This window comes from Hemicordylus capensis, chromosome 7 (assembly GCF_027244095.1).
Source record: "Hemicordylus capensis ecotype Gifberg chromosome 7, rHemCap1.1.pri, whole genome shotgun sequence".
Classification (NCBI taxonomy): Eukaryota; Metazoa; Chordata; class Lepidosauria; order Squamata; family Cordylidae; genus Hemicordylus; species Hemicordylus capensis.
Window position 1 is genome coordinate 25,414,332 of NC_069663.1, and position 25,874 is coordinate 25,440,205.

At 50.1% G+C, this 25,874-nt stretch overlaps 2 protein-coding genes across 4 annotated transcripts; one reads left to right on the top strand and one right to left on the bottom strand.

Moving 5' to 3' along the window:
- The first annotated feature begins 54 nt into the window (after nt 1–54).
- On the top strand, nt 55–24,522 carry BCKDHA (branched chain keto acid dehydrogenase E1 subunit alpha). 2 transcript variants are annotated; one of them, XM_053267091.1, is made up of 10 exons: nt 55–314; nt 3,256–3,435; nt 3,625–3,711; nt 4,172–4,280; nt 5,650–5,811; nt 7,359–7,565; nt 8,800–8,941; nt 9,033–9,204; nt 23,765–23,836; nt 24,405–24,522. In XM_053267091.1, exons 1-10 carry the CDS (start codon nt 156–158, stop codon nt 24,501–24,503), a joined length of 1,389 nt encoding a protein of 462 aa, XP_053123066.1. In that variant the 5' UTR covers nt 55–155; the 3' UTR covers nt 24,504–24,522. The 2 variants fall into 2 exon arrangements, with proteins under 2 accessions (XP_053123066.1, XP_053123065.1); XM_053267090.1 differs by lacking the exons at nt 23,765–23,836; nt 24,405–24,522 and adding an exon at nt 10,146–11,750 and having other exon boundaries at nt 66–314.
- B3GNT8 (UDP-GlcNAc:betaGal beta-1,3-N-acetylglucosaminyltransferase 8) lies at nt 12,063–22,193 on the bottom strand. 2 transcript variants are annotated; one of them, XM_053267092.1, is made up of 3 exons: nt 22,015–22,193; nt 19,063–19,186; nt 12,063–14,845 (listed from the first exon to the last, which is right to left on the bottom strand). In XM_053267092.1, the coding sequence occupies exons 2-3, from the start codon at nt 19,072–19,074 to the stop codon at nt 13,595–13,597; spliced, it is 1,263 nt and encodes a 420-aa protein (XP_053123067.1). In that variant the 5' UTR covers nt 19,075–19,186; nt 22,015–22,193; the 3' UTR covers nt 12,063–13,594. The 2 variants fall into 2 exon arrangements, with proteins under 2 accessions (XP_053123067.1, XP_053123068.1); XM_053267093.1 differs by lacking the exon at nt 19,063–19,186 and having other exon boundaries at nt 12,063–14,816.
- Nucleotides 24,523–25,874: the final 1,352 nt, after the last annotated feature.

A 25,874-nucleotide genomic window follows, 5' to 3' on the forward strand; every position in this document is an offset into this window, starting at 1 on the left:
TCCCATCAGTGAGGGGGAGAAGCCGGGGCGGGGACTCGCCCCCCATCTAGGGGGTCCCGTGGGGTGTGGGGGGGGCGGGTGCTACGCGCAGGGTCGGGCTCCGTTCTATCTCGCCGCCGCCCCGCCCCAGCCACGGCGGCTGCTGAGGCAGGCCGATGGGCGCGGCCTGCAGGTCGGCGCGGCGGCGGCGAATCGGGGCAGCCAAGATGGCGGCGTCGGGACCTCTGCGGCGGCTGCCGCTGCTGCTGCTGGGCCGCCCTCCCCGGCCCCCCTCGCTGCCCAGGCGGATCCCAAGGCGGGGGCTCCGCGCAGGAGTGAGTGGCCGCCAGCCTCGGCCCTGACTGGGGCGGGGGGGGGCAGAGAGGGGGCCTCCGAGGATCAGAGGGGGGGCCGAGGAGGAGGAGGGTCGCGTCGCCTCCCCAGCCCCTGGCTTGGGCGGGGGGGGCGCCCCCTGGAGAGAGGCGCGGCCGGGGAGGGTCTTCTCGGGTCCCCTCCTCCTCCTCCGTCGTGTTTTTAAGGAGGGGGCCTTCTTCAGGCCAAGCCCTGCCTGGGGTGAGGCGCGCCCCCCACCCCACCCCACCCCCCAAGGAGCCTGTGTTATGTACTTGGGGCCTTGAGGCTGGTAGTCCCTCAGCCCAAGACTTAGGCTCAGTGAGACGGAACATCATCTTTGCACGGGGAGGGGGGCAGGTCTGGGGGTCGCCCGCATGACTTGCCTCCCCCTCAGCTAAGCAGGGTCCACCCTGGTTTGCATTTGGATGGGAGACCACCTGTGTGAGCCCAGTAAGGTATTCCCCTGAGGGGCTAATGGGCCCGCTCTGGGAAGAGCATCTACTTGCTTGCATGCAGAAGGAGGTCCCAAGTTTCCCTCCCTGGCGTCATCTCCAAGATAGGGCTGAGAGAGAGACTGCTGCCTGTAAGCTTGGAGAAGCCGCTGCCAGTCTGTGAAGACAATACTGGGCTAGATGGACTGATGGTCTGACTCGGTATATGGCAGCTGCCTATGTTCCTAAGATGCCTCATTCCAAGGTTTACATCCCTCCTGACAGGTGTCTCCTCCAAGAGCAGCATGGAGGAATCGGAAAAGAGCAGCATTTTCCTCAGCAGTTGATGCACCATTATGGGGCACTGGGGTCAAATCAGGGGGCAGCAAACAAGAAAGCAGGTGGAGGCTCTGTGTAGGGAAAGGGACCTCCAAGGTTGCCCCCCCCCCCGCCCCTTTGTAGAACCGAAGGGTTTGCTTGCTTGCTTGCTTGCTTGCTTGCTTGCTTGCTTGCTTGCTTGAAAAGGTGAACGGAAGTTGCTGGGTTTCAAGGAATTGGGCCGTTTGGTGCAAGGGATATCAGGGAGGGAGAGCACAAGAGCTAGCACTTTGCTTAGGCTAGGGGTGGTAACCCCATTGCCTTCAAAGTATTGCGGGATATTTAAAAGGGATGTGCAAAGAGGCCCTGGAAGGTGGGGTCTGGTGGTCAGAGTGGAAACCAGGATTCCTGGATTGTATTTACTTATTGCATTTTTATTCCACTAGTCTTTTAAGGAGCTGGGGGTGACATATAGGATTGACATATGGCAGCCAGTGCGGAATCGGGGTCAGAGTCTTGGACTGGATCTGGGAAGACCCGAGTTCAAGTTCAGCCATGCAAGTCACTGGGTGACTCTGGGCCAGTCACTTCTCTCTCAGCCTAACCTATCTCACAGGGTTGTTGTGAGGGTAAACATAACCATGAATACTAATCTGGACCCCTTGAGGAAGAGCGGGATAGAAATGTTGTAAATAAAGATTCCCAGCCCTTTTTATCCGCACAACAGCCCTGTGAGGTTTTTTGGACTGGCTGCTCTCTCTCAGCCTAAGGCTACCTTGTGAGCTTCAGGACTGGGTGGAAATCTGAAGCGGAGTCCCTTCTGCTCCATAGCCAAACCTCCTAGCATTGTAGAGTTGGAAGGGTGCCCGGATCTAGTCCAGCCCCATGCTGGGAGGAAGAACCTGCCACAGCATCCCAGACCGATGACCATCTAGTCTCTGTTAATTTCCCTGTACAACCCAGCCCTGCTATTAGGAGAGAAGGATAGTGTCAGGAGGGAGTTGCACACATTCTTAAAGTCGAGTGAAGGTGGCCGGGTAGAAAGTGTTCAGGACTTGTGGCTTGATAAGGGGGGTAGGCTAGAAATGCTCAAAGATCTATTTTTAAAAAGCTTATCGGAGGACGTTAGCCCTTTAAAGGGCATTTCATCTGCAGTGTGGACAAGAGTGAACCTGCAGCTTTGAAAACCCTTCACTTTCTTTGTTGTGGCAGCCCTGGGAGGAAATCTGCTCCCCCCGCCCCTCTCTGTGGGCATCTTTCTCCTGTCCTATTGGGCCATTTCAGGGGGCGTGAGAAGGGCATGTGTGCTTTTCCTGGACCACGTCCAGTTTGCCCCGCCCCCAGTCTTGGGGCTGGAACAAGGCTCTCTTTGCAGGACCTCAGATCTGTTTGCCTCCTTGGACTGATGTCAAGAAGGACGTTTCTATTTGTTAATTAAATATTTCCCTCCTGAAGCTGTAATCTGCACCAGCTGTTGATTTTGAGCAACTCCTACAAGGTGTTTAATACAAACAGCCAGTAATTCTTGGAATTAATAAAAATGATAATAACTATTTGTTGGCTGCCCGTAACAGTTGTTCTCTGGGTAACAAATAAAGTAACAAATAAGAAAACAATTGAATAAAACATACAGTTGAAAACACATTAAAAACAAAACAACAAACTACAATAAAATATGAACGCATTTTAAAAACTAAAAAAAGGAAACCCTTTTATAAGGCCTGGGTGAAAAGAAAAGTCTTCCTCCTAGTGTCTAAAAGAAAAAAGCAAGTCTTGCCAGTGAGGGGAGGTTAATCCATAAACTGGGTGAAGGTAAAGTGTGCCCTCGAGTTGGTGTTGACTCCTGGCGACCTCAGAGCCCTGTGTGCCACCACCAAAATGTCCTTCTCCCTAGCTGCAAAATTTAGTAGCATTTATAAGTAGGAGTCATTACTTTATCTTGTTCTAGGCTAGTCAACATTGTATATGTTGCAAGGTGGGGGAAGGGGGAATTGGTTTTTTAAAGTAGTCAGCTTGGAAGCAAATGGAGAGGTTTCTGTGTTGCAGTCACTCCACAGAGCATCTGAAGTTCAAGACATGCGGAGCACATAGACTGCTTCATCATCTTGGGTATGAAGCCACGCTCAGCCTTTTACAAGTGTCCCATTGTTTTCCCTCTTGAAACTGCCACCAGGTATCCCTCCAGCAGCAGGAAGAGTTTACCTCACTTGAAGAGAAGCCGCAGTTCCCAGGTGCCTCAGCTGTGTTCGTGGACAGGCTCGAGTTCATCCAGCCCAATGTCATTTCAGGGATACCCATCTACCGGGTCATGGACAGGCAGGGGCAGATCGTCAATCCCAGTGAAGACCCCCAGGTGAGGCATAGGTGCCCTCTCAGGTTGCCTGTTTCGGAGGGGTACGTGGTCATATCTCACAGCTGGAAATATCTTGGCCATCCAAGACTTTACTACCGGTGCCTAGAAATTTGAAGTGACTTCCTCAGCCAGTTAACATTTTTCATGCAGTGCATTTCTCACTTTACTACTCACCTTCCCTTGTTGCAGCTCTCCAAAGAGCAAGTGCTGAAGTTCTACAAGACCATGACCCTACTCAACACCATGGATCGGATCCTTTACGAGTCCCAGAGGCAGGTATGGCCACAGTTAAACCCCTGGGTGGGTCGGAACAGCTGACTGAGATCCTGTCGTCTTTAGTCACTTACCAGAATTCAGAAAGTAATAGGTGTGTGCACGGACCGTTTGTGGAGGTTCAGTCCAAATTCGGACCACACCGCCACTCCGCGGTTCAGTTGGACTGACTGCCTGGGCTGGTCGAACCCAAACCAGCTTGAACCGGTTTGGAGCGGTTCACAATCAAACCGCTTGGACCAGCCGGGTTCACAGTGGACTGGTTTGACCGCAGACCAGTCCGTGCACACTCCTAAAAAGTAACATTGGGAATCGACCCTTGTGAAGGGCCAAAGGAACTTTATCTCCCTGTTTGAGGGATCACGACAACAGTGTTTGAGGAAGTTTGATCCGGTGGGTTAAGAGAGGGAACGGGAACCCCTGACTTTCCGTGCACAACAGTAAATTCATCTTCCATTCCTAGGGTCGAATTTCCTTCTACATGACCAACTATGGGGAAGAAGGCACTCACGTTGGCAGTGCAGCGGCCCTCGATGATACTGACCTGGTGTTTGGCCAGTATCGTGAAGCAGGTAAGAAGCAATTGGTAAAGCAGATATCGGGAGGGACTGTGCAGTAGAACACAGGCTTTGCATGCCAAAGAGGCCAGGTTAAATTCCTGGTATCTTTCCCAGGGGGAGATCCCTGGAAGGAGCCCAATCAGTGCAGACAATACTGAGCGAGCCAGACCAGTGGTCAGACTCCATAGGAGCCAGCTTCCTATGTTCAACACGTGTTTGCCTTCCCCAGCCCATTCCAGCTGCAGTGAGGTGTGCTGCTCTGAATGAACCAATATAGTCCAGCACATGATAGCAGACAATTCAGCCCATCTCTGTCCTTAGGAAGTTCCCTGCCCAAGAGGATCTCCTCCCTCCCCTTCTCTCTTCCTTCACTTCACATAACTTCATCTGCAATATGCTCTCCTCCAGTCTTCCCTTAAGACGTCACACGTTAGTTCTACACACCAAGGGATGGGGTATAAACAATTAAGTGGTGTAGGCAGATGGGTAGGGGGTTTGGCCCTAATGATGGACAGCTGTCAACTTAAATGGAAGTCTTCAGAAATATATAACTTATCCCAATATGGACTTTCCCCAGGCGAACTAATTGACCTAGGACTTGATCAGGCCACGAAGGTGGTTAAACAACACATTTTAGATATAGAATTACAAGAGGAATTGGCTGGTCTCAAGAGCAATATTTACATAGGGAACCAAATTATTAACTTTAAGCCAGCGGAATATTTAAGTGAGGTGTCTCTGCCCAAATTTAGATGTGCCCTTACTCTAGTGCAGGTTAACACATTACCTACGGCGGTTCTTGATGGTAGGTTTAAATGGGATACCTTTTTCTTCCCGGCTGTGTCTGTGTGGCTCTGGGGCTATAGAAAATACTTCACATGTCATTCTATACTGTGCTTTTTATAGGGATATATGCTTAAGATTAATTTCTCCTTTACTGGAAAACTTCCCTAGACGCCCTGACAATTTCTGTCTACACTTATTGGCAAATACCAATAAGAAGATTATTTTCAGAATAGTGAGGTTTTGTTATATCGTCTGTAAAATTCATGCTGAGCTCTTGTAACTGCTTTTTGTGCTGCTGTACTTTTTTGTAACAGTTTTCATTTACTGGTCAATGACTGAAATAAAATCTACCTACCTACCTGGAAGGATGGCTCCTGTATGTACCATCCGTCAGTCTCAGGATCTGTCTGCAGCTTCTTCTTCTTGCCTATTGAAAGAATAGCCTCTTTTCCCCCCAAGTTGCCCATTCAGCTACAAGATTGCTGTGTGGAACTAGCATAAACTTTATCCTCATTAGCACACCATTGATGATAATTGTGGGCTACTGGTAAGAACGAGCTCCGAACTAACAGCGTGTCCCCTCTCACTCCCCCAGGTGTCCTGATGCACAGGGGGTACCCACTGGACCTGTTCATGGCACAGTGTTATGGGAACGCGAGCGACCCTGGGAAAGGCCGCCAAATGCCGGTGCACTATGGCTGCAAAGATTTGCACTTTGTCACCATCTCGTCCACGCTGGCCACACAGATTCCTCAAGGTGAGACAAGACCAGGTTCAAACACTTCCTTTCTGGGGGAGAGGGGAGACCCCCACTGGCCACATAACAGCTTGTGGGCACCCTTGTGTGTCTTAAGGCTCAGAAGCACACAGCCCACTTGTTGTGTTTGAGAAGTGGGACAGGAGTTACCAAGCTTTCCCTATCTGGTCTTGGGGAATAGAGCAGCATAGATATATAGTAGACTAGACTTTCAAATAAACCCATTCAGGTTATTAGCTCTGAATTTCAACTAGACAAGCTTAACGTCTAACAAATGTACATGAATTTAAATCATATTTTCTAGTACATAGTTTGACATAAGAACAGCCCTGCTGGATCAGGCCCAAGGAAACCCATCCAGTCCCGCATCCTGTTTCCCACAGTGGCCCAGCACTCTGGGACCTACCACAAATCTGCTGAACTGCTAAATACATGGCAGAAGTCATCATGACTGTATAGAGAATCCTTACAGTCTGTTTGTGGCTTTCAGATGACACCCTTAACAACTTCTGTGATAGCATACCTGGTTCACACCTGTTCTGGCCCTAATCATGGAGTTCTCTGTGACTCCAACAACCTGGCAAACAAAACAAAAAAACTACTGACCTTTGTAAAATGTGAATTGTCTTAGATAACATGTGTTAGATAACTCAGGGTTATCTCATCCTAACTTGGAGTATATGTTAGGAGATCATTAAAATAAAAGTGCAGTTTCTAAACAAGCCTTTCAAGTCTTCTGAGGCTACCCCAGCCAGTTATTCCATTCAAGCTGAGCTGTGTACCCACGGGATGCTAAGCAAGGCTCGGGGGGGTGGTGGGGGTGGAGACTGACCTGCAAGAGTCACGGAGAGCTGATTCTGGGTGATGGGAAGCCAGCCAGCCTCCATAAAAGCAAGGTAGCCTTCCCAGCAAAGTGGATGTTGTTCCAGCAATTCCAGAGCTGAACGGAACCGTTATACATTCCAAGGCAGAGCCTGATGGTTGCCAGAGCACCATCCCTCCAGTGAAGTGGTCAGGCATTTAAAGGAGCAGCACTCTGGCACCGAGCCAAGGTTTGTGGTCCTATTGAATGGCCTTACATTCTGCCCACGACCCAGCATGGAGAGCCAACAGCCCTGGGCAGTCAGCAGGCTGACTTGGACACCAAAGAGTTGAACTCCCCGGGTTCAGAGTCTGGCAGCTGGTGGACTTCTTCATCTTCCCAGCAAGAGAACAACCCTTGGGAGAGCTGCTACCAGTCAGAAGAGACAGTACTGGTTGGGATGGGCCAGTGATTTTGGCTCCACATAAGGCAGTGTCATGTGTTCACGGACCCTCAGAAAGGATGTTGCCTCTTTTGTTCTTGCAGTTTCAGTGGCTGTGTGGTCTCCTGGGCAGACCATCCCCACTCGGGGTGCTTGCCAGAGAGGTCTGGGGACTTATTAAAGACACAGGTTTGCCACAACAAAGTAACTGTTTGCTTGACCACAGAGCCACAGTGGGTGGTCTGTGCCTCCTCCTCCTCCTCCCCTCATGCCCCCCCCCTCTCTCTCTCCTCCGCCTGGCAGCTGTTGGCTCTGCTTATGCCATCAAGAGGGAGAACACCAACCGGATCGTGATCTGCTACTTTGGGGAGGGCGCAGCCAGCGAGGGAGACACCCACGCGGGCTTCAACTTTGCCGCCACCCTGGAGTGCCCCATCATTTTCTTCTGCCGGAATAACGGCTACGCCATCTCCACCCCAACATCGGAGCAGTACCGAGGCGACGGAATTGGTAGGCCAGAGAGCAGAAGTGGGGCTGGGTGGGTGGGGTGCTTGGAGGTGCATCCAGGCCCCCAAGAGTTCTCTTCTAGGTTTTCTAGTAGGCTTCTCTTGTTATGGTGGTGCCCACTTGAACTGTTGATTGCTGTTGAAGTTTCCACTCTAAAACTCTGAGGGAAATTACACTCCTGCATGGTATATTGCAGGAATCCCAACCTTGCATCCCCAGATACTGTTGGACTGCAGCTCTGTGGCTGGAGATAATGGGTGTGGTGTGGTCCATCATTTGGGAACCCAAGCTTGGGAACCCTTGCTCTCTTGGACAGTGAATCATTTTCTGGTTTCATCCAGCTTCAGCTCTCTGGGTTTATCCTCCCCCCTTTCCCAAAGGCAGTGACACTCATAACCTTCCCTGGGAAGTAGATGGGCTGAAATATTCAGGCCTTCCCTCCACCGCTCTTTACGATGGGTGTTTTACTGTCTATCCACTGCAGACGTTAAGTTGGCACAGGAAAGATAGGAAGATGGTGCTCTTGCCAGTTCTGTTGTGAAGAATCACTGTGCTTATCTTCCACATATCTGAGCTTTGCGTGGAAATGTCACAGACATGTAACTTTTGAATTTTGTGGGTTTTGCTCCCTCCCCTCCCTTCAGTATCTCTGTCTGCCAACTGAAGATAACTTTGTTTGCATTTAAACCCCACTTCTCTCCCCTCATGGAGCTCCATCCTTTGGAACACAATGAGAGTTTCCAGGCAGTCTCCCGTCCAGACCTAGACCAGCTTAGCAAGACAGCTGTATCACTTGCCTTCAGACCATGTCCTGGGATAAATTCAGTACATCTGAAATGAGCTTTCACCCACAAAATAGGATATCACAGTACTGTACGGGGAAATCTTATGCTTGTCCAAGCAGAAGTTAGTCCGATTAAGTTCAGTGGGGCTTACCCCCAAATAAGCGTACATAAAGATTGCTAAGCTCTCTCGAAAGTGCCATAGGCCTCCCCCCCCTTTTTTTTCTGAAACAGATTCACAGCAAACCCCTCTAGAATTCACCTTCCTCTCTTTATTATTTATTTATTTATTCGGGTGATATGCCGGCCTTCCAAAATGGCTCAGGGAATGGCTTTTTCTCTGTTGAAAACAGCTCAGAAGACAGCAGGAGGAGGTGGGCTGTTGGGGGACTAATAATGGGAAAGCAACTAGAAGAGACAGTTCCCATTGCCCTGCCTCTCTTTCCCTGCTGCAGCTGCCCGGGGTCCCGGCTACGGCATCAACTCCATCCGGGTGGATGGCAACGACGTCTTTGCCGTGTACAATGCCACCAAGGAGGCCCGGCGGCGTGCCGTTGCAGAGAACCAGCCCTTCCTCATCGAAGCCATGACCTACAGGTGGGTCTGGAGCGCAGGTCTCCGCCGTGGGTCTGTCGGGGGGCGGCCTCAGGGGCCCATCTGAACAGTCGGCTGTTGGTTGTCCTCTCAGGATCGGGCACCACAGCACAAGTGACGACAGCTCCGCCTACCGCTCCGTGGATGAAGTCAACTACTGGGACAAGCAGGACCACCCCATCTCTCGCCTGCGGCACTACATGGTGGGCCGGGATTGGTGGGACGAGGAGCAGGAGAAGAGCTGGCGCAAGAAATCCCGGAAGAGGGTGAGTGACCTGGAGGGAGGCCTGTCCTGTCCACTGGGCAGACACGGCAGCAGAGAAGTCTGTCTTCCACATTTTGCTGGGTTAACTGGAAGGAAGGGCTTTCTCCGCTCCCCCCCGCCCACCAGAACTCTGGGAATTGTAGTTCTGTGAGAAGAGCCTTGCCTGCTTTCTCATACACTGAGTGACTTCAGTTCAGGGAATGCTTTGCATGGCTCTCTTGGTCTTGTGCTAGCAAGCATGACTTGTCCCCTTAGCTAAGCAGGGTCCGCCCTGGTTGCATAAGAATGGGATGAGTTTGGGGTGCTCTTCCTGGAAGAGGCCAGGTTGCTACCCCACCTTTTCCCTCCTCCGGTACAAGAATTAAATTGCATCAGACATTTGACAAGCCAGCCTATCCGTTCTTGTGAACACAGCCTCTCTGTGTGGCTTTACTGGCCGACACAATGACAGACATTATTAGGCATTGTCTAATTGTCCTTTAAATTCCAATGGGGCTACTTTGAGTCATTTTCCTCATGTCAGCCACTGTATCTTACCTTTTTGTTCTGCTGCCTTTGTGAGCCCCTTGGGACAGGGAACCAGTTTTTCATTTCTTTTGCTATGTAAACCAGCTTGAGAGCTTTTTTGCTGTTGATAAGTGGTGTATAAATATTCTTAATCACAGAATGTTAGAACTGGAAGGGACCCTGGGTGGTCTTTTAGTTCAAGTGTTCCCAACCTTGGGTGCCCAGTTGCTGTGGGACTACAACTCCCATCATCCCCAGCCACAATGGCCTTTGGGGCCGCAGATGATGGGCGTTGTAGTCCCACAGCAACTGGGCACTCAAGGACGGGAGCCCCTGTCCTAGTCCAGTGCCTTGCTCAGTGCCTGAAGCTGCTGTAGCATCCCTAGCAGACGCCGTCCAGCCTCAGTGTAGTGCTGCTGCTAACTCTTCCTCCAGGTGATGGAGGCCTTTGAGGAGGCGGAGCGGAAGCTGAAGCCCAGACCTCAGCTCCTGTTCTCAGACGTCTACCACGAGATGCCCTGGCACATCCAGAAGCAGCAGGAATCCCTGGAGCATCACCTCAAGCAGTACGGCGAACACTACCCCCTCAACCACTTTGAGAAGTGAGCCCGGAACAAACCCTCTCCTCCCCACATCAGCAGCTGGGGAGTGCCAGAGGAGCTCCCAGAGCCACAAACCAGTTCACGGACAGAAAGCTGTTCTCTGCCACACTTTCGCAACCCACCCCTGGCTGCTCTGATGGTGGTGCGAAAAGATGCCTCCGTTGCTGATTGGAAGCTGCTGCCCAGAGCTTCTGTCTGAGGGCGCGGGGGGCCCTCAGTGATTCCAGACCAGCCTCTGTCCACTGACTTGTTCCTTTGCCCGCGGTTCTTGAAACCTGTTACACACAGCCTATTTAAAGCACAGGAGCGGTTCGCAGCCTTCTGACTGTGGATCGGATTTAGCCTTAGCTCTGCTGCTTTCCTTACTGGAGCTCTACACACACGTGTGTGCGCACACAGATCCTGTTCTCTCTCTCACTCACTCTCTCACACACAGAGCGCTACATCTGCCTTCCTTGGTTCTGTGCCAAACAGATCTCCATCATACAAGCCTCTGCCATGGAAGGCCACTTGGGGGAGACCAATAGACTAGGCTGTTCACCTTCACCCGCCTGGTGGTGGAAGATCTCATGAAAACGTGTCGACACACTCTGTGTTCTTTCTGGGAGGTGAATCTAGTCGTTTTGACAGCATCTTCTGGCAGAAACCTGACTAACGGCCCCTCTAAGACATGTGCTCATCAACCTAAAGTGCATCCTGGCTGCTTGCTCCAAATATTAAGGGATTAATTTCAAGGGGATTTTGCTTGGGATTTGGGGGCTTTCTCGATCTAGCTGGGAAACCAAGTTGCAGAAGGGGTGCTTGAAGCAGTTGGTGCTTGGAGCAGACTAGACTTTCCACTGAGAGCCGAATTAGATGTCCTATGAGAAGTACGTGAAGAAAAGCTCCCGTGCCTTGGGGAGTGAACTGGGACTGAGGGAGGGAGAGGCCCTTTCCCTCTATGCTGTTTCCCCACTGCAGTGTGTCCCACAGGGGAAACATTGCCAAGAACCTGTATAACAGTAGTATGTTTTCCCTATAGGGCAAATATCAACTTCAAGGGAGCTATTAATTAGGGAAATTGTGTTTGGGGAGGGTGGATTAAACCCTTCTTCCAGCCCTGTGTTCTGGACTGGATTGCCTTCCAGCTCGTCATCCTCCCCCGGCTGCTATTAATTTGGGTTTGGGGTTTTTTTCTTTACACAAAAACACAGCCTGTTCACAGATGGACAGCCTGGATTGTATCTAGTTTGGTTCCAGAACCCCTTCCCTGACGAAACGATGAATGTTTCCAGTGCCTTTGCAGAGGGTGGGGGCAGAGCTCTCTTCGTCTTACACTTCACTGAGGTGGTGGTGGTCACATTTGGGGCGACGGGGCATAATGGGTGAATTATAAGCTGATCCAGGCAAACTTATGACGATGGGGAAAGTTGGGAAATTAAAAAAACATTGGCTGTTCCATCTGATGGTCTCTTCATGTTATCCGCTGTTTGATGTGACCAGTGAATTCCTAGAATGAGAGGTCCCCTGTTCTTCCCAGAAAGGGTAGGCCTGCTCATTCAGAAGGCTCTTTATTGCCTCACCTGAATTAGGGCTCAAGTCTTGGATTGAAAACAAGTTCTAGGGCTGGACCTTGGTGGCTTCTGGGTCAGATGATGGAAGACTGTGAGCCAAAATTGGCAGTCTCATCTAATCACACGCCTAGGATGATTTCCAAAGAGCAATCATAAGTAACCACAAATGGTTGCAACCATGAGTCTCGACACCAATATGCATAGCACCTGAAAAGACATACTTTATTATATTTGCACATTATTACAGCTTCCCTGCCATTTAGGTCACGTTAACACATCCAAACCCTTGTCAAGTTGCAATCAAAAGGAGAGTAACGGCCAGCAAGTTCACAGAACACCTGGTTTTTTTTTGCAACTGATGAATGTGTTGGCTTTCTTTAAAGCTTGTTCAAACACTAGGAGAATACAGAGGCTATAAATGCAAAATTGTAACAAAGGAGTTTATTCAGGGTGGGGCAGGTGTGTGTGTGTTTTGGCCCAAGATTAAAGGGAAAATGTTTCATGTTAATAACACTCAGAAAGAATGGAAATGTTAACCAGGAGGAAAGGCAGGGGTGCAGGGAGGTGGCAGAGACCCTCCTGGAACCCACCTGGTGAGTCTTGCGTCCACAGGGCTGATGAGGATTGGCAAGGTGCGGTCCACTCAGACTTGGGACACACCACCATTTAATAGGGTTTCCAGTATTCCCCACCCCACCCCCGGCTCTCCTGGGCCTTTAAAAGTAGCCTGATCTGCAGTATTTTAGTAAATCAGAGGTTCTTGAACTTCGGTCCGCAGCTGCTGTTGAACTACAACTCCCATCATCTCCAGCCCCAAAGGCCAAATTTTTTCATAAACAGTTTCTGAAATTTATTGATTGCAAGTAGGACTTCTGATCAGAATGGGGATTGAGCAATGATGCCACTTACTATCCGTTCTTCCACCTTATATTTGGCCTGCATGATCAGAGAGGGTAACAGCTGCTGTGATTCAAGAGAAAGAAAAGCTCTCTCCCTTAACCTTGAACTGCCAGATGGAGTCACTGGTTCCCTGCATTCATTTTTGGGGTTATGTTTATTTCTCCTTCAACTGAGGATGCCAGGAACTGAACCTGGACCTTTACACATGCACAAAGCGAACTGCTTTCTGATCATCCTAACGAAGAAAAAAGCAGCACGTCGATCCTCCTGCCGCATGCTTTCGGGAGGGCTGCCTGTTGCTTGTTACACCTCCCAGCTTCTCGCTTCTCCCTGTTGCCTCCTATCCCCCAAGGTAGGCAGCTCACGCTCCAAACATAAACATCAGGAAAGCCCAACTGAAGCAGACTGAAGGCTGATCTAACCCAGCATTCTGTTTCTGACAACGGCCACCACCCAGATGCCTCTGGGAAGCTCACAAGTAGAGTGTGAAGGGGATGGCCTCCCTCTGTCCCCAGCATCTGGTGCTCAGAATCCTAGATCCTTCAAGTTGGAAGGGACCTTCAAGGTCTCGTCCAACCCCCTGCTCTGCAGCAAACGCCACAGCATCCCTGACAAATGGCTGCCAAACCTCTGTTTGATGGCACATACTTCAGAAGCACTGTGCGTCTGCATGCTTACAAAGAGGCAACACTCCCTTTAACTCCACATGCAGGGGGCACCCGTGTCCAACAACATCTCAGCGGTGACACAAACCATGTTCTGGTCCCATCTCTCTCTGTCTTGCCACCCTCCACAGGAAATGCCCCAAACAGATTGTTTCTCATTCCCCTCAACACTCGAGATCTGGGTCCCTGATTTGTCTCCAGAGCTGGAGGGTCTGTTGGGGACTACGCCGGTGCACCAAGAGAAGCCTGCTGTGCACACAAGGGTCGCTGCGATCCTTCTCTGCAATATCAAAGGTCTGGAAACCAGGGTGAGCCTCGGGCCGAACACCCAGGGCTTGGAAACACAGCCCCGTGTAAACGTCGTCAATGGGGTAGAAGGCAATGTGCTGCGAGATGTGAAGAAGCCACCGGACCAAGGGCCCTGAAAAGATGTAGCCGCCGCCACCCGCATAGGCCGGGTAAGGCCCCACATAGAAGGACTCCGGGACATAGTATTTGCTTCTGCGGACCCGGAACGGTGAGGCATTGGCCATCACCTGGCCCATGTAGAGCAGCCTGCGGGCATCCACGGAGCCCAGATAATCCAAGACCTTGGGCGTGTTGATAAAAACGTCATCGTCCCCCTTGAGGATGAAGCGGACGTCGCGGCAATGCTCCAGAGTCCAGTTGAGGAAGAGGAAGTCCTTCAGTGTCAGGTTGAAGAAGGTGTCCTCAAAGTCCCACATCAAGATGTCGCCAAAAGTCTGGCTCTCAAACTCCACCAGCTGCTGCAGTCTGGGCCCGTGGCGGTCCAGGGCTGAGCCCAGCAAGAACACTGTGCGTACTGGTAGCCCGCCAGGCTCCCCCTCCTGTCCCCAGGTGTCCCGCACAGCCTGGCGGGCGGCAAAGTTCTCGGGCAGAGATTTGATGGCAAAGAGCAGGAAAGTGCGGTTTTTGCTGCCGGTGCACTTGTGCGGCTGGTTGATCAAGAGCGGGAAGTCCCGGCATCCGTCGTATAGAATGAAGTTCCTGTAGAGCTCCGTGTAGGTCTCAAAATCTCTGATCTTGGCCACTCGTTCCTCCGTTCCGGGCCCTTCACATTCTTGCCAGGAGACGTTCCCCTGTCCACTCTCCAGGGCCCGGAAGAGCTGGTGCTGCTTGGTGTTCCAGTAGGCCTTTGCCCGGGGAAGGGTCTGGCGCAGCGCCTGCAAGGAGGCGTTGGAGCGCTCTGCCAGGAACTCCAGCGGTTCCGCAGTGTGAGGCTGGGCAGGCGGGCTGCTCTGCCAATCTGTTCCACGAGGGTTGAGGAACCTCTCGTCAGCGTTCCACTCGATGTAGGCCTTGAGGGCTACCAGCGTCACCAGCGCCATGGCCACTGTGATGCACCGAGAGCCTTTCATCTTCCTCCTGAAAAACCGCAGAGGCAAAAATGAGGGCTGAGAAAGAGAAGGAAAAGGACTGAAAATAAAGAGAGCCAGTGGCACCATGGTGGCATTTCTATCCCCCGCCTACTTCCTCCAAAGAGCTCAGAGCAGCCTCCCAATTTACCCTCACAACAACCCTGGGGAAGGTACGTTTGAGGCCGAGAGGGCAAACTGGCCCAAGGTGGGCCCTCAATACTCTTCAGGGCCATGTGAGGCTCCTAAACTGGTTCTCCCAGGTCCTAATTGGACACTAATCATGACACCAGACTGGTTCCTCCCCAGTTACGAGATTCACATTTCCTTTGAGAGGTTTGAAGCATTTTGCAGGAGTGATCTTGGTCATCCTCACAACCACCATGCGAGGTGGCTCAATACCACCATTCCTGCACTGCAGAGGCTAAGAAAAAGTGGCTGGGCAAAAAGCCAGAGAGGAAGTTCGTGGCAGAGGCGAGATCTGAACCAGTGCATGCCTTTATTATCCACTCTGTGCGATAGCTGCGTGTTTCCTTTGGCTGGGCAAATGATTTGGAGAGGAGAAGAGGGGAAGGGGATTTTAAAAACCAGGAGAATGCTGCAGGGGACGGGGTAAATCCTCCTCCTCCAGTGCCACAGTCTGAATCTGAATTGGGGAGAGTTGGAGGGAGCTATGGCTGCTATTCTTCTTTCCCCCCCCCCAACAGCAAAGATGTTATTCAGTGACCCCCACCATGTCAGGCCTGGATCAGCACTCCATTGCTTAGTTATGAGGCTGACACACTGCAGGCTTTGCACGGGAGAGACCCAGAGAGCAGCGCCAACGGTGGAGGTGCAGGGCATCTTGCTACTCGGTGGGTGCCAGGCCTGGATTATCCATTGGGCACAATGGGCACAGTGCCCAGGCCCCACGAAGCTCCCAAGGGCCTGTGAAAAAGCTCCCCCCCAACAAGTCTCAGATGACTAATATATATATATATATGTGTGTGTGTGTGTGTGTGTGTGTGTGTGTGTGTATGTGGAAATGGCTAAATCCAATTTAATAATCTGCTTTAACTGAAGTATTTTAACAGCATTACAAAATAGTACAATACACCTTATTGTGAGGAAATCGTCCTAATAGATAATCCAGCCCTGCAGATGCCCATTCTAACACATGAGACACATTCTGGGAGTTGTATATTGTACACAATGCAAATTTATCTAGAGATCTGTCTTGGGGTGCTGGGGCTACAAAGACTTTAATCCAGCCATTGTTGGTGCCTCAGTATATCCTCTGCACTCCGCCTGAGGTGACCATCTCACCTCGCCTCATGAAAGGGCCGCCCTGGCCCGGAGCTTGTGTGTGGTGGTGATGGTGGTGACAGCAGCAGCAGAGCTACTCTTTCCCTCACCACCCACCCTCTCCCCAGGAGCCAGATTTAGCAACAGAATCTGGGTGTTCAGTGGTCACGAGCGATGGGTGCATGTGGGCTCCATTTACACAGTGGTAATAAAAACAGTGAGGAGGTGTTTAAAATGTGGGAAGCAAGCTTAAATTGTACACAGTTGCTAGGTCCCTATCCTCCGTTTGAAAGCAGAGTGCATAGAGGTTCGTCCAGAAAACAAAGAGACGGTCCTAGATGTTTCTTGGCAATGTTCCCTTCACAAGTTGGTTTAAAATTTGCTCTGCCATCTTTTTTATTCCAAGGACTGACAGTCCAGTTCAGTCTCTTCTCTTCGTACAGCCCTGGCTTCTTCCTTCAAGTACAGGCCTGGCTTCTTCCTTCCTGGATGTCCCAAATCCTCCTCTGACATTCTAACCACTGCCTGACCTTGTTCCCTAAGACTTAGGAGATCTTTTATGCTGTGTGCACCCACACCCACACCCACAATTTCTGCCCAGCCCATGATACTATATGCAAAACACTGGATAGCTCCAACCTACATCGGGACATTTCCCATTCTTTTAATTGCTTCCTCTTTTAGAAACTGGATTGTTTTTAGAATCATGAAATAAGAGGTTTTCTGCTTGCTCCTTTAGTAGGCTGGTAAATTTAGTAAGCTAGTAAATTCTGAGGGCTGGCTTCCCACGGGGCAGGGAGAGAGAACTCTACCCATGCTCAGAGGCTATTTTATTTATTTATTTAATTTATTATTGGTCAAAATACCCAAGTGCATGCAAAGAGATTTTTCCTCGGCAAAAGAATGCTTTCTTGGCTAGCCCTAGAGCAAGGATTCTCAACGTTGGGTCCCCAGATGTTATTGGACTTGCTTCCATAATCCCCAGCCCTTTAGTTGGGATTATGGGAGTTGAAGTTCAAAAACATCTGGGGACCCAACATTGAGAATCCCTGCCCTAGAAGACTTCTGGGTGACCATGTAGTGTAGAATCTGTCATCCTATGTTCTCAACACAGTTTGCATAGTGTGTGCAAATGCATACTGCCACTATACTACCAATGCAGCTGGTGGAGTCTTAGAGCAGAGGCATTCAGGATGATGCCGCAACAACCCACACTAAGCACTAGAGCCTTTTCTGGCTGTCTTCCCTTAGTACATGAGCCGGTTGGGGCGGTCAGTGGTGCCATCTGGGGGGACAAATGCTCATTGTGAGTTTTGATAAGGTCTGCACCCCTAGAGAGGGAAGACAGATTGTAGCCAGCGTTCTCTGTAACAGGGATTCTTGGCTGTTGTAGACTCCAGCTCCCATCATCCACAGCTGCATTGCAGCTGGGGGATGATGGGAGTTGGAGTTGACCACGTCTGGGAACCCCTGTTATAGGAGCAGTGGTGATAACATTGCAAGGCCTCCAGATTTCAGTGTGTTCTCATGTTTTTATTGCCACAGCCATCGGTAATCTTTTCCTCTGTGCAAAAATGACTGCAATTTTGCCCCGATCATTTAGGGGTAGGGATAAAGAAGAGGCGCGCAAACACACAGAAAGTGGTAGGTGCAGCAAGGCTATTACCTATTCCCCATCTCTAAAGCAGTGTCCCCTTGAACAAGGATTCCCAGATGTTGTTGACTACAGCTCCCAGCATCCCCAGGCCACTGCAGCTGGGGATGCTGGGCTCTGTAGTCAACAACATCTGGGAATCCCTGCTAGAGGGCTCTAAAGGGGGAGAGGTTTCCCAAAATCACTATGAGCATACATTGCCCTGCGGTGGGATGGCCAGCATTTGTGGGCCTGCCTTGCAGACTCCCTCCAGTTCTGGCTGCTAACCAGGCAAAACAAACTCAATTCCAGCTGGGTGGGGACACTGATTCTTGCACAGGTGAGAGGACCAACAGCAACTCAGAAACGGTTTTTCCCCAACAGGTAAGTAAAGGAGGCTTAAGGGAACTTGTTTATGCAAATAAGCAGCTGCCACATTTCCCCCGGCACTTCCTGGAGGGCAGGGAGAGATTCAGCATTCTCTGCTGTCATTCTTCCTCCTCTTTCCCTCCACAGCACCTTGGGCAGGTAAGGAGTCCCATTAAGGGCAGCACAGAGCTGCTCAGCCCAGGCTTTCCTTCTCTTTGTCCCATGCAAGAGGCTGGGGGAACAGGACGACAGAATCTACCCTGGCCTTTGAACATGAGCCTGTAATACAAGGCAGGGCCATTTGCTCAGCTGCGACGAGCAGCATCAGATATTCACCACCAGCCTGAGAATACTGCATTTCTCCCCCACCCACACCCACCCCCGGTGTTCATATTTTAGTCGCATGCAGCTAACCTTTTTGTCTTTTAGTGTTTATTGCCATTGCATTTTCAAATTATTCTAAATTCATACAGCCTGGCAGCTTAACTCCCAGGTTCGCTCCCTGCCAGCATCTCCAGGTAGCACTGAGAAACAACCCTGTCTAGGGAGCTGCTGCCAGTCAGAGTAGGCAGTGCTGAGCTAGATGGCTCAAGCGCCTGACTCAGTAGACGGCAGCTTTCCATTTTCAAAATTAGCCCTCTAAAAGGAAAGTGGGGGGGGGGCAACTTGGGAAAAGGAAATCTGGGAGCGGCTGATTCCAGCAGCGTGCTGCATCTGTCTTCGCTCTGGATCTTGGAGTGCCATCAACTGCTAAGTGCCCATGCAAGGGCCATTTAGTGCCCTGCTGCGAAGGGGAATTGTCTTTTTGTGGGAGTGTGTGTTCCTGGCAGGACGTACAGAAAACCCATCACGGACCCAAAGAACAGGAAGTGTAATCCCACAAGACGCTCCAGCTCCATTAACCCCTGATCCATCCTGCCCCAGCCTTGGCTGGTTGCAGATATACATCGATTAAGAGGTGGCATTGTACCTGGAACACCATGAAGCATGCGGAGGGGGTCTCTCTCTCTCTCTCTCTACTGGCTCATCCTGGCCAAAACTGGCAGTGTGGGAAGCATCTTCTTCCCCAGCGTTCCCCCTGGGATGCCCAGCACCTGCCAAAGCATTAAAAAAATACACAGATCTGCATTTACAAATAAAAAGCTCTTCCCTAACCCTCCCCATTTTCAGTGTCCAACCTATGATTGGAAGCGATTGTGTTTCCTTGTGGCTCGAGGACCACAATAAATGTTGATTGGGACTTCGACCCTACCCCACCTGGTAACAAGCACGGCTATGTTTCTGCCGCCCCACCCCGTACAACATCCAACAACGGAAGGCCCAAGTCAGATCTGTGAGAGCCAGTGTGGTGTAGTGGTTAGAGCCGGGCTGCTCAACTTGAGCCCTCCAGTGGTTTTTGGACTACAACTCCCATCATTCCCAGCTGCAGTGGCCAACAGCCAGGGATGGTGGGAGTTATAGCTCAACATCTGCAGGAGGCCCAAAGTTTTGCAATCCTGGGTTAGACCCGAGTTCAAATCTCATCTCAGACATGAAACTCACTGGGTGACTCTGGGCCAGTCACTTCTCTCTCAGCCCCACTGACCTCACAGTGTTGTTATGAGAATAAGCATAAACCACATGTACTGCTCTGCATTCCTTGGAGGATCAAAAATGTAAACATAAATGCATGAATCGGATCTGCAGTGCCTGAGCCAAAGGTCCACGCTGTAAGCAACAGGATTTAGGGTGACCCCAAGAGGGGGCCCTCTCAAGGATCCCAGTGAACAAAGAGCCAGGACAAGGAAAATTGTTTCCAGGGCCAAGGTGGGATTTTAACCGTTAACCACAACAAAAGCGCACCACCAGTTCCATCCCAAGAGCCCAAGAGTCTGTCCGTGAGGAGGAGCTGTTTTCCAGAACAAGATGATCCAACTGCTGTTTATGTTTATGCAGTTGATGTTTTGCAAACACAACACGCTTCTGTAGTGCCACCGTTTTTCGATCCGTGCAGTTCTAATAGTCTTTTTAGTGTTTTTTTGGTCAGCTGCTCTGGACAGAATAGGGGAGTCACGCCATTCTGGCTTGTCCATCAGGGCCGAGGAGAATCCAGACCTGAAGTCTGGATGAGCTTGCGATCTCTGGGCTACAGCAGGTGTTGGCAAAAGGCATGTAGGCCTGGGCTTCCCTGATAGATGTCTGGGTGATTCGCAGGACATCCCCAAGGGGTTCTGCTCTTGATTAGCCCAGTGGGGTTTAAATTGTCGAATTTACAGGTCAATGTGCAAAATCCCAGTTGCCCTCTGCCTTCATTTTGATAGATAAATTGTATTTCAGTCATTGACCAGTAAAAGAGTTACAGTTACATAGACTCAGAACGAATTTTACAGACAAGATAACAAAGCCATTCTGCAAATTCTGCAAATAATCTCCTTATTGGTGTTTGCTAATAAAAAATGTAAATAAAAGTCATCAGGATATCCAGGGAGGTTTTCCAACAGAGGGGAAATTAATCTTAAACAAATATAGAAAACACAATATAAGATAACATGTGAAGTGGTTTCTATGGCCCCAGTGCCACCTGGACACAGTTGGGAGGAACCTTCATTTTGAAAACATATTGGTTATGGATCTGCAATGCCACCCCAGATCACCAGATCTTTTCCAATGACCCGAATGATAGGAACATAGGCAGCAGCCATTTACTGAGTCAGACCCTTGGTCCACCTAGCTCAGTATTGTCTACACAGACTGGCAGCGGCTTCTCCAAGGTTGCAGGCAGGAGTCTCTCTCAGCCCTCTCTTGGAGATGCTGCCAGGGAGGGAACTTGGAATCTTCTGCTCTTCCCAGAGTGGCCCCATGCCCTGAAATCTCTTCCAGTGCTGCTCACACTTCTAGTCTCCCATTCATCTGCAACCAGGGTGGACCCTGCTTAGCTAAGCAGACAAGTCATGCTTGCTACCACCAGACCAGCTCTCCTCCCTGGTGCTGGAGGGAGCAGAAAGGAAAACTTTGGGGCTCACACAGAAAGCCCCGACAACTGCTGAGTTAGTTATGAAAGGCAGGAAGCCAAAGGTGAATGGAACGGGTTGCACCCCACACCGGTCATTCTAATCCTCACCTCTGGATGGAACTAGGAAATGTGGGTCAACCCACTTTGTGAGCAAAGGAAATGTCACAAGGAAACTGCCCGCCCCCACCACGAAGAATTCTCCCATGCTAACTTCTACCCATCATGGCATAAAGGCCTCCCAAGGCATCCGCCTAGCCTTTGAAAACAGACTGCTTCTAACTTCACATGGTGGGGAATCTGTATACATTTCCCGCAATTATTAAAGACACTTTCCTTCATTACACATGCCCCTCACTATCCTCCATTTCACTGATTCACTCCTGTGGATGGAGTTCACCTTTTCCACCAATAAATGGTTGACTTTTCCACTTGCTGTTATATGGGGCTTTTTAAATTCACTTTTTATTTGACAAGATTCCATTGTCATACACATCACATTAGCGCTGCATATGCAGAAACCACAGATACGTATTGGGGTAATCTCTCTTACTTAGCAGGCTTGTAGTTAAAGCATTTTGTCTGGCTCTGGCATCATTCCCGAATGTATCCAAATCAATTTAAAAGAACCATAAGGCACACTGCAAAACATCTTCCTCTGAACTCTCCGCGCCTGGATCCCAAAGGTAATGAGAAAGCAAAACCTTTCCTTCAGTTTTCTCAAACAAAAGGCATCCCAGCTGCTGTGCAATCTCCACACAACACGCACCCAAACCCACAGTGTGATCCAAAGTATGTTTTCTCAGAGGTAAAGACCCATTCTGCAGCCTCTCCTAGACGCTCTCCTCAGAAGCAAGACCCACTGAACACAGTGAGGCTTCCTCCTGGGTCAGGGTGCAAATAGGCGGTAGAGAGAATAGATTCGGGTCTCACCTTCAAGCCGTCCTCTTCCTCGCTCTCTGCTGCCTGAAGTTGGATGCCTAGTCTCTCCTCTGCTTGGTTTCTCTCTCCTTCTGTCGCTCCAGGCGATGTGGGTGTCTCACTCACACAAATGCACTTGACACACACACATCCGGACACCCAAAGTAGAAACTGAACCTCCCACTTTTTGCAAAACCAAAAACTAAACTCCAGCCAGCCCTCGGGAAAGAGAAGAGGGAAAGACACAGGCTTGCTTCCAGCCTGCAGACCTGGAGCCCAGAGAGCAAAGGGTGTGGCACTTGATTTAAAAAAAAAAAAGTCTTAATACTTCACCTCCTATCAACTATTCATGCTGCTGGAGCCGTGTGCGAATGGCTTGCTCCTCGGGGAAACCCCAGGGAGGGCCTAGCAGGCAGCTACAAAAGCAGATCCTGCCACCCAAGGGAAATGTCTGGGCAGGCGCTCACCTGAGGAATGCATGCTTGCTTGCTTGCTTTCGACAGGGAAGGGTCTACCTGAGTGGCAGAAAGAACCCACGCCCCCTCGGGATGTGATCTACTTGGGCACCCACACATCTAGGGTGGACACCCTTTTTTCCTTTTTATGCTGAGTCAGACCACTGGCTGGCCCATCCTACACTGATTGGCAGCGGCTCTCCAAGGTTTCAGGAAGTAGCCTTCCCAGCCCTACCCAGAGATGCTGCCAGGGACTGGACTTGGGACCAAACTTAGGACCTTTTGCGTGCAAAGCAAGTGCTCTGCTGCTCGGCTTCCTGACATGGTTGGTGCCCCTTTATTTTCGTCTGGTCCATCCCCTGCAAGCTAGCTGAGGACAGGTGCCTCAGGCGGAGGACCTCAGAAATTACAAGTCCGCCACCCGAGTCACGCTTCGTATGTGAACGGAGTTTCTTCCCCCACCTAACCACAAATGGCTACTAAAGCCTGTTAGGTTTTAAGCCAGGGGTCCCCAACCTTGGCTCCCTAGATGGTGATGGACTACAACTCCCATCATCCCCTGCCACAATGGCCAACAACTGCCGGGGATGCCAGGTTGGAAACCCCGACTTAAGTTCAGAAGGGCTGCATAGAACGAAACCCTTAATGTGGTCGCCCGTTGATTACTGACAGTTTTTCTGTGTGGTCTCATCTGCATATTGTTTTCTTAATGCTACAATTGCAATTCCTCTTCTTTTTTTTAAAAAAAGTTATTAGTCCTCATCATTTTGTACTAGTCCCTTCTACTGTCTGCACATACCTACGTTAGTCATTTGTGGCATAACAAAAGGAAGGAGTCTGCCTGCCTGGTGGCCCTGAAGACAGTTCTTAACTAACCACAGGCAACCAGGCAAGTTACTATTTGCATGCACGTGCCGAGGAAGAGGAAGAGAGAGAGAGAGAGAGAGAGAGAGAGTATTTTCCAATGACCTTCTTTAATGCACAATAAAAGATAAAAAACATTCAAAAGTTTAAAACTTCAAAACTAAACCACAGATGTAACAAAACAGTAAACGTTTCGATGTAAGACATCAACCTCAGCATTGAGGATGATGTCTTAGATCGAAATGTCTGCTATTTTGTTACATCTGTGGTTTAGTTTTGAAGGTTTAAACTTTTAGCTTTTCTTGCACATTAAAGGAGGTCATTGAAAAAGCTTTGCAGTGTGGAAATGCATATTTCATCGCTCTTATACCGTCAAATGCACATCACTGTCAAACATTCATCATTTTATCAATCGTTTCTAATCCTGCCATGCTTCCATTCAGCCCAGTGCTCTGTCTCCAGTGGAGAGAAGCAGCTGCAACATGCAAGCCAATAATACAGATCCGCAAACACAGGTACTGCGTAAACTCAACGTTCATGTATGAGCCTTCCTTGTGGAAATTTACAAAAGTGGAGAGGGAATGAGTGTGTCAATAGTTAGAGCTGGAGGGCAGTATGGACGAAACAGGAAAGACCCCGGGCAACTGGGATGGCGCGTGCAGAACAAGTCCAGTTTGTCAGCGTATGAATAACAAGAATTTAAAGATTGCTTCTGGCTGTTGACTCTTGTGCACCATCACACTTCCTCCAAGCAATTGTGTAATCTCATGAGTGAGAGAGAATATTTTCTAAGCAGGTGCAGCAAAGACTCCCTCCCAGCCAAGCCCAGTAATGCCCACATGGTGTTTGGGTGAAAACCCTGTAGTTCATAGCATCATACAAGGAAGGAGAAAACAGGTTTTGTCCTAGAATCCTTTTTTTTTTTCCCCTTGGCAGGTTTGTTTGTTTTTAACACCCTCAAAATTGGCACTTTTATTTTAGGAATAAAACTGTTCCCTGTGTGCTCAAGAAACACGAGACTTTTTCTCAGTTTCAAACTGGGATGCAGGCTGAGTCAGTGACACTTTTTTTTTTTTTTAACAGGTTGAATTTCTGGGACATTTTCAGTCCTGGGCCGGAAAGAAGAGGTGTGGAGGCCTTCCCCCTCCTCTGAGAGGAAGAGGCCTTCCCCCTCCTCTGTGACCTTTATTTGGGTTTGCAGTAAGTAAAATGACGTGTGGCACCAAAACATCCTTCCGCTGGGCCCTCCAGATCTTACTCCATTTCTATGAAATCTTTCTGACCAGCCCATGATGGATGAGTGTTTGGATTCCATTTTGTAGACAGCTAAGGAGATGGGTGGGGTGGGAGTGGGGGTGACGGAAACTGAGAAAAGGAGCAGAAAACTCAGATTGGGAACAGCTCAGATTGGGTCAAAGGGCTTGGGCAAGAAACTCAAGGCAAGGAAGTTCTCATGCGTCTCAGGTTGGCGGTAGTTATTGTGAAAGTCGATGCCACTGGAGATGAACCAAGTATATTGCAGCCTCACCTTGGCATTCCCCTGCGAGAGCAGCAACCATCACACAAAATGATGCAAGTGGTGGTGGTGGTGGTGGGAACTTGTTCTCACGAGTTTCTTACATAAACATGGAGGGATTCCAGGAAACTCCTGGCTGCTGTTCGCCATTTCCATTTGTTTTGCTAGGACTCCGTGGTGCAAATAGAGATGATACTGCCCAAGGGCAACTGTGTGACAGCGATCCAAATGACACTCCAGGTTAATCACGTGATTGGTCCTTGGGCACTTTATCTTTCTGCCGCAGCTGCAAGGAGGTCTAATCAGGAGCACAGCATGGCGGGCGGAGCAAAAGGAAGAGAGAGGTGTTAATCTGGTTCAGTTTATCTCCCTCTTCCCGCACAGCTGCTATTTAGGGGTGGGGGGAATAAAGCATGCCAGGGTCCACACCTTTAATAACTTGAGGTGCGGCTTAAACTGGCCCTTAGGTGTATTTTGGCCCGTCCCTTAGGCCTGGCCAATGCACACAACAGGAGGCAGCAGTGGAGTCTTGAGGTGATAGAGAGAGGACTGTATGGGTTCAAGGCTGCAGGTGCCTATTTCTGAATGCTGAATCGAACCAAAAAGAATTGCCCTTTTTGCAAGGAGGGGGGAAAAAGCTAGCACATTCAGGAGGGAGATTCTAGGCTGGCCAACTGGACTTGCCAATGGAGAGGAGAGCTGGTCTTGTGGTAGCAAGCATGACTTGTCCCCATAGCTAAGCAGGGTCTGCCCTGGTTGAATATGAAAGGGAGACTGGAAGTGTGAGCACTGCAAGATATTCCCCTCAGAGGATGAAGCCACTCTGGGAAGAGCAGAAGGTTCCAAGTTCCCTCCCTAGTGGCATCTCCAAGATAGGGCTGAGAGAGATCCCTGCCTGCAACCTTGGAGAAGCCGCTGCCTGTCTGTGAAGACAATAGTGAGCTAGATAGACCAATGGTCTGACTCAGTATATGGCAGCTTCCTATGTTCTAATCTGCAGATCACTCCATCACCCCAAGACTCTGCCATCCCGTTCC

Excerpts from the sequence above, each read along its gene's own strand:
- BCKDHA (XM_053267091.1), top strand. The coding sequence starts at position 156 with ATGGGCGCGGCCTGCAGGTCGGCGCGGCGGCGGCGAATCGGGGCAGCC. Across the intron at positions 3,436-3,624 it reads ATCCCAGTGAAGACCCCCAG|CTCTCCAAAGAGCAAGTGCT; the intron begins GTGAGGCATAGG and ends CCCTTGTTGCAG. Across the intron at positions 23,837-24,404 it reads ATACAGATCCGCAAACACAG|GTTGAATTTCTGGGACATTT; the intron begins GTACTGCGTAAA and ends TTTTTTTAACAG.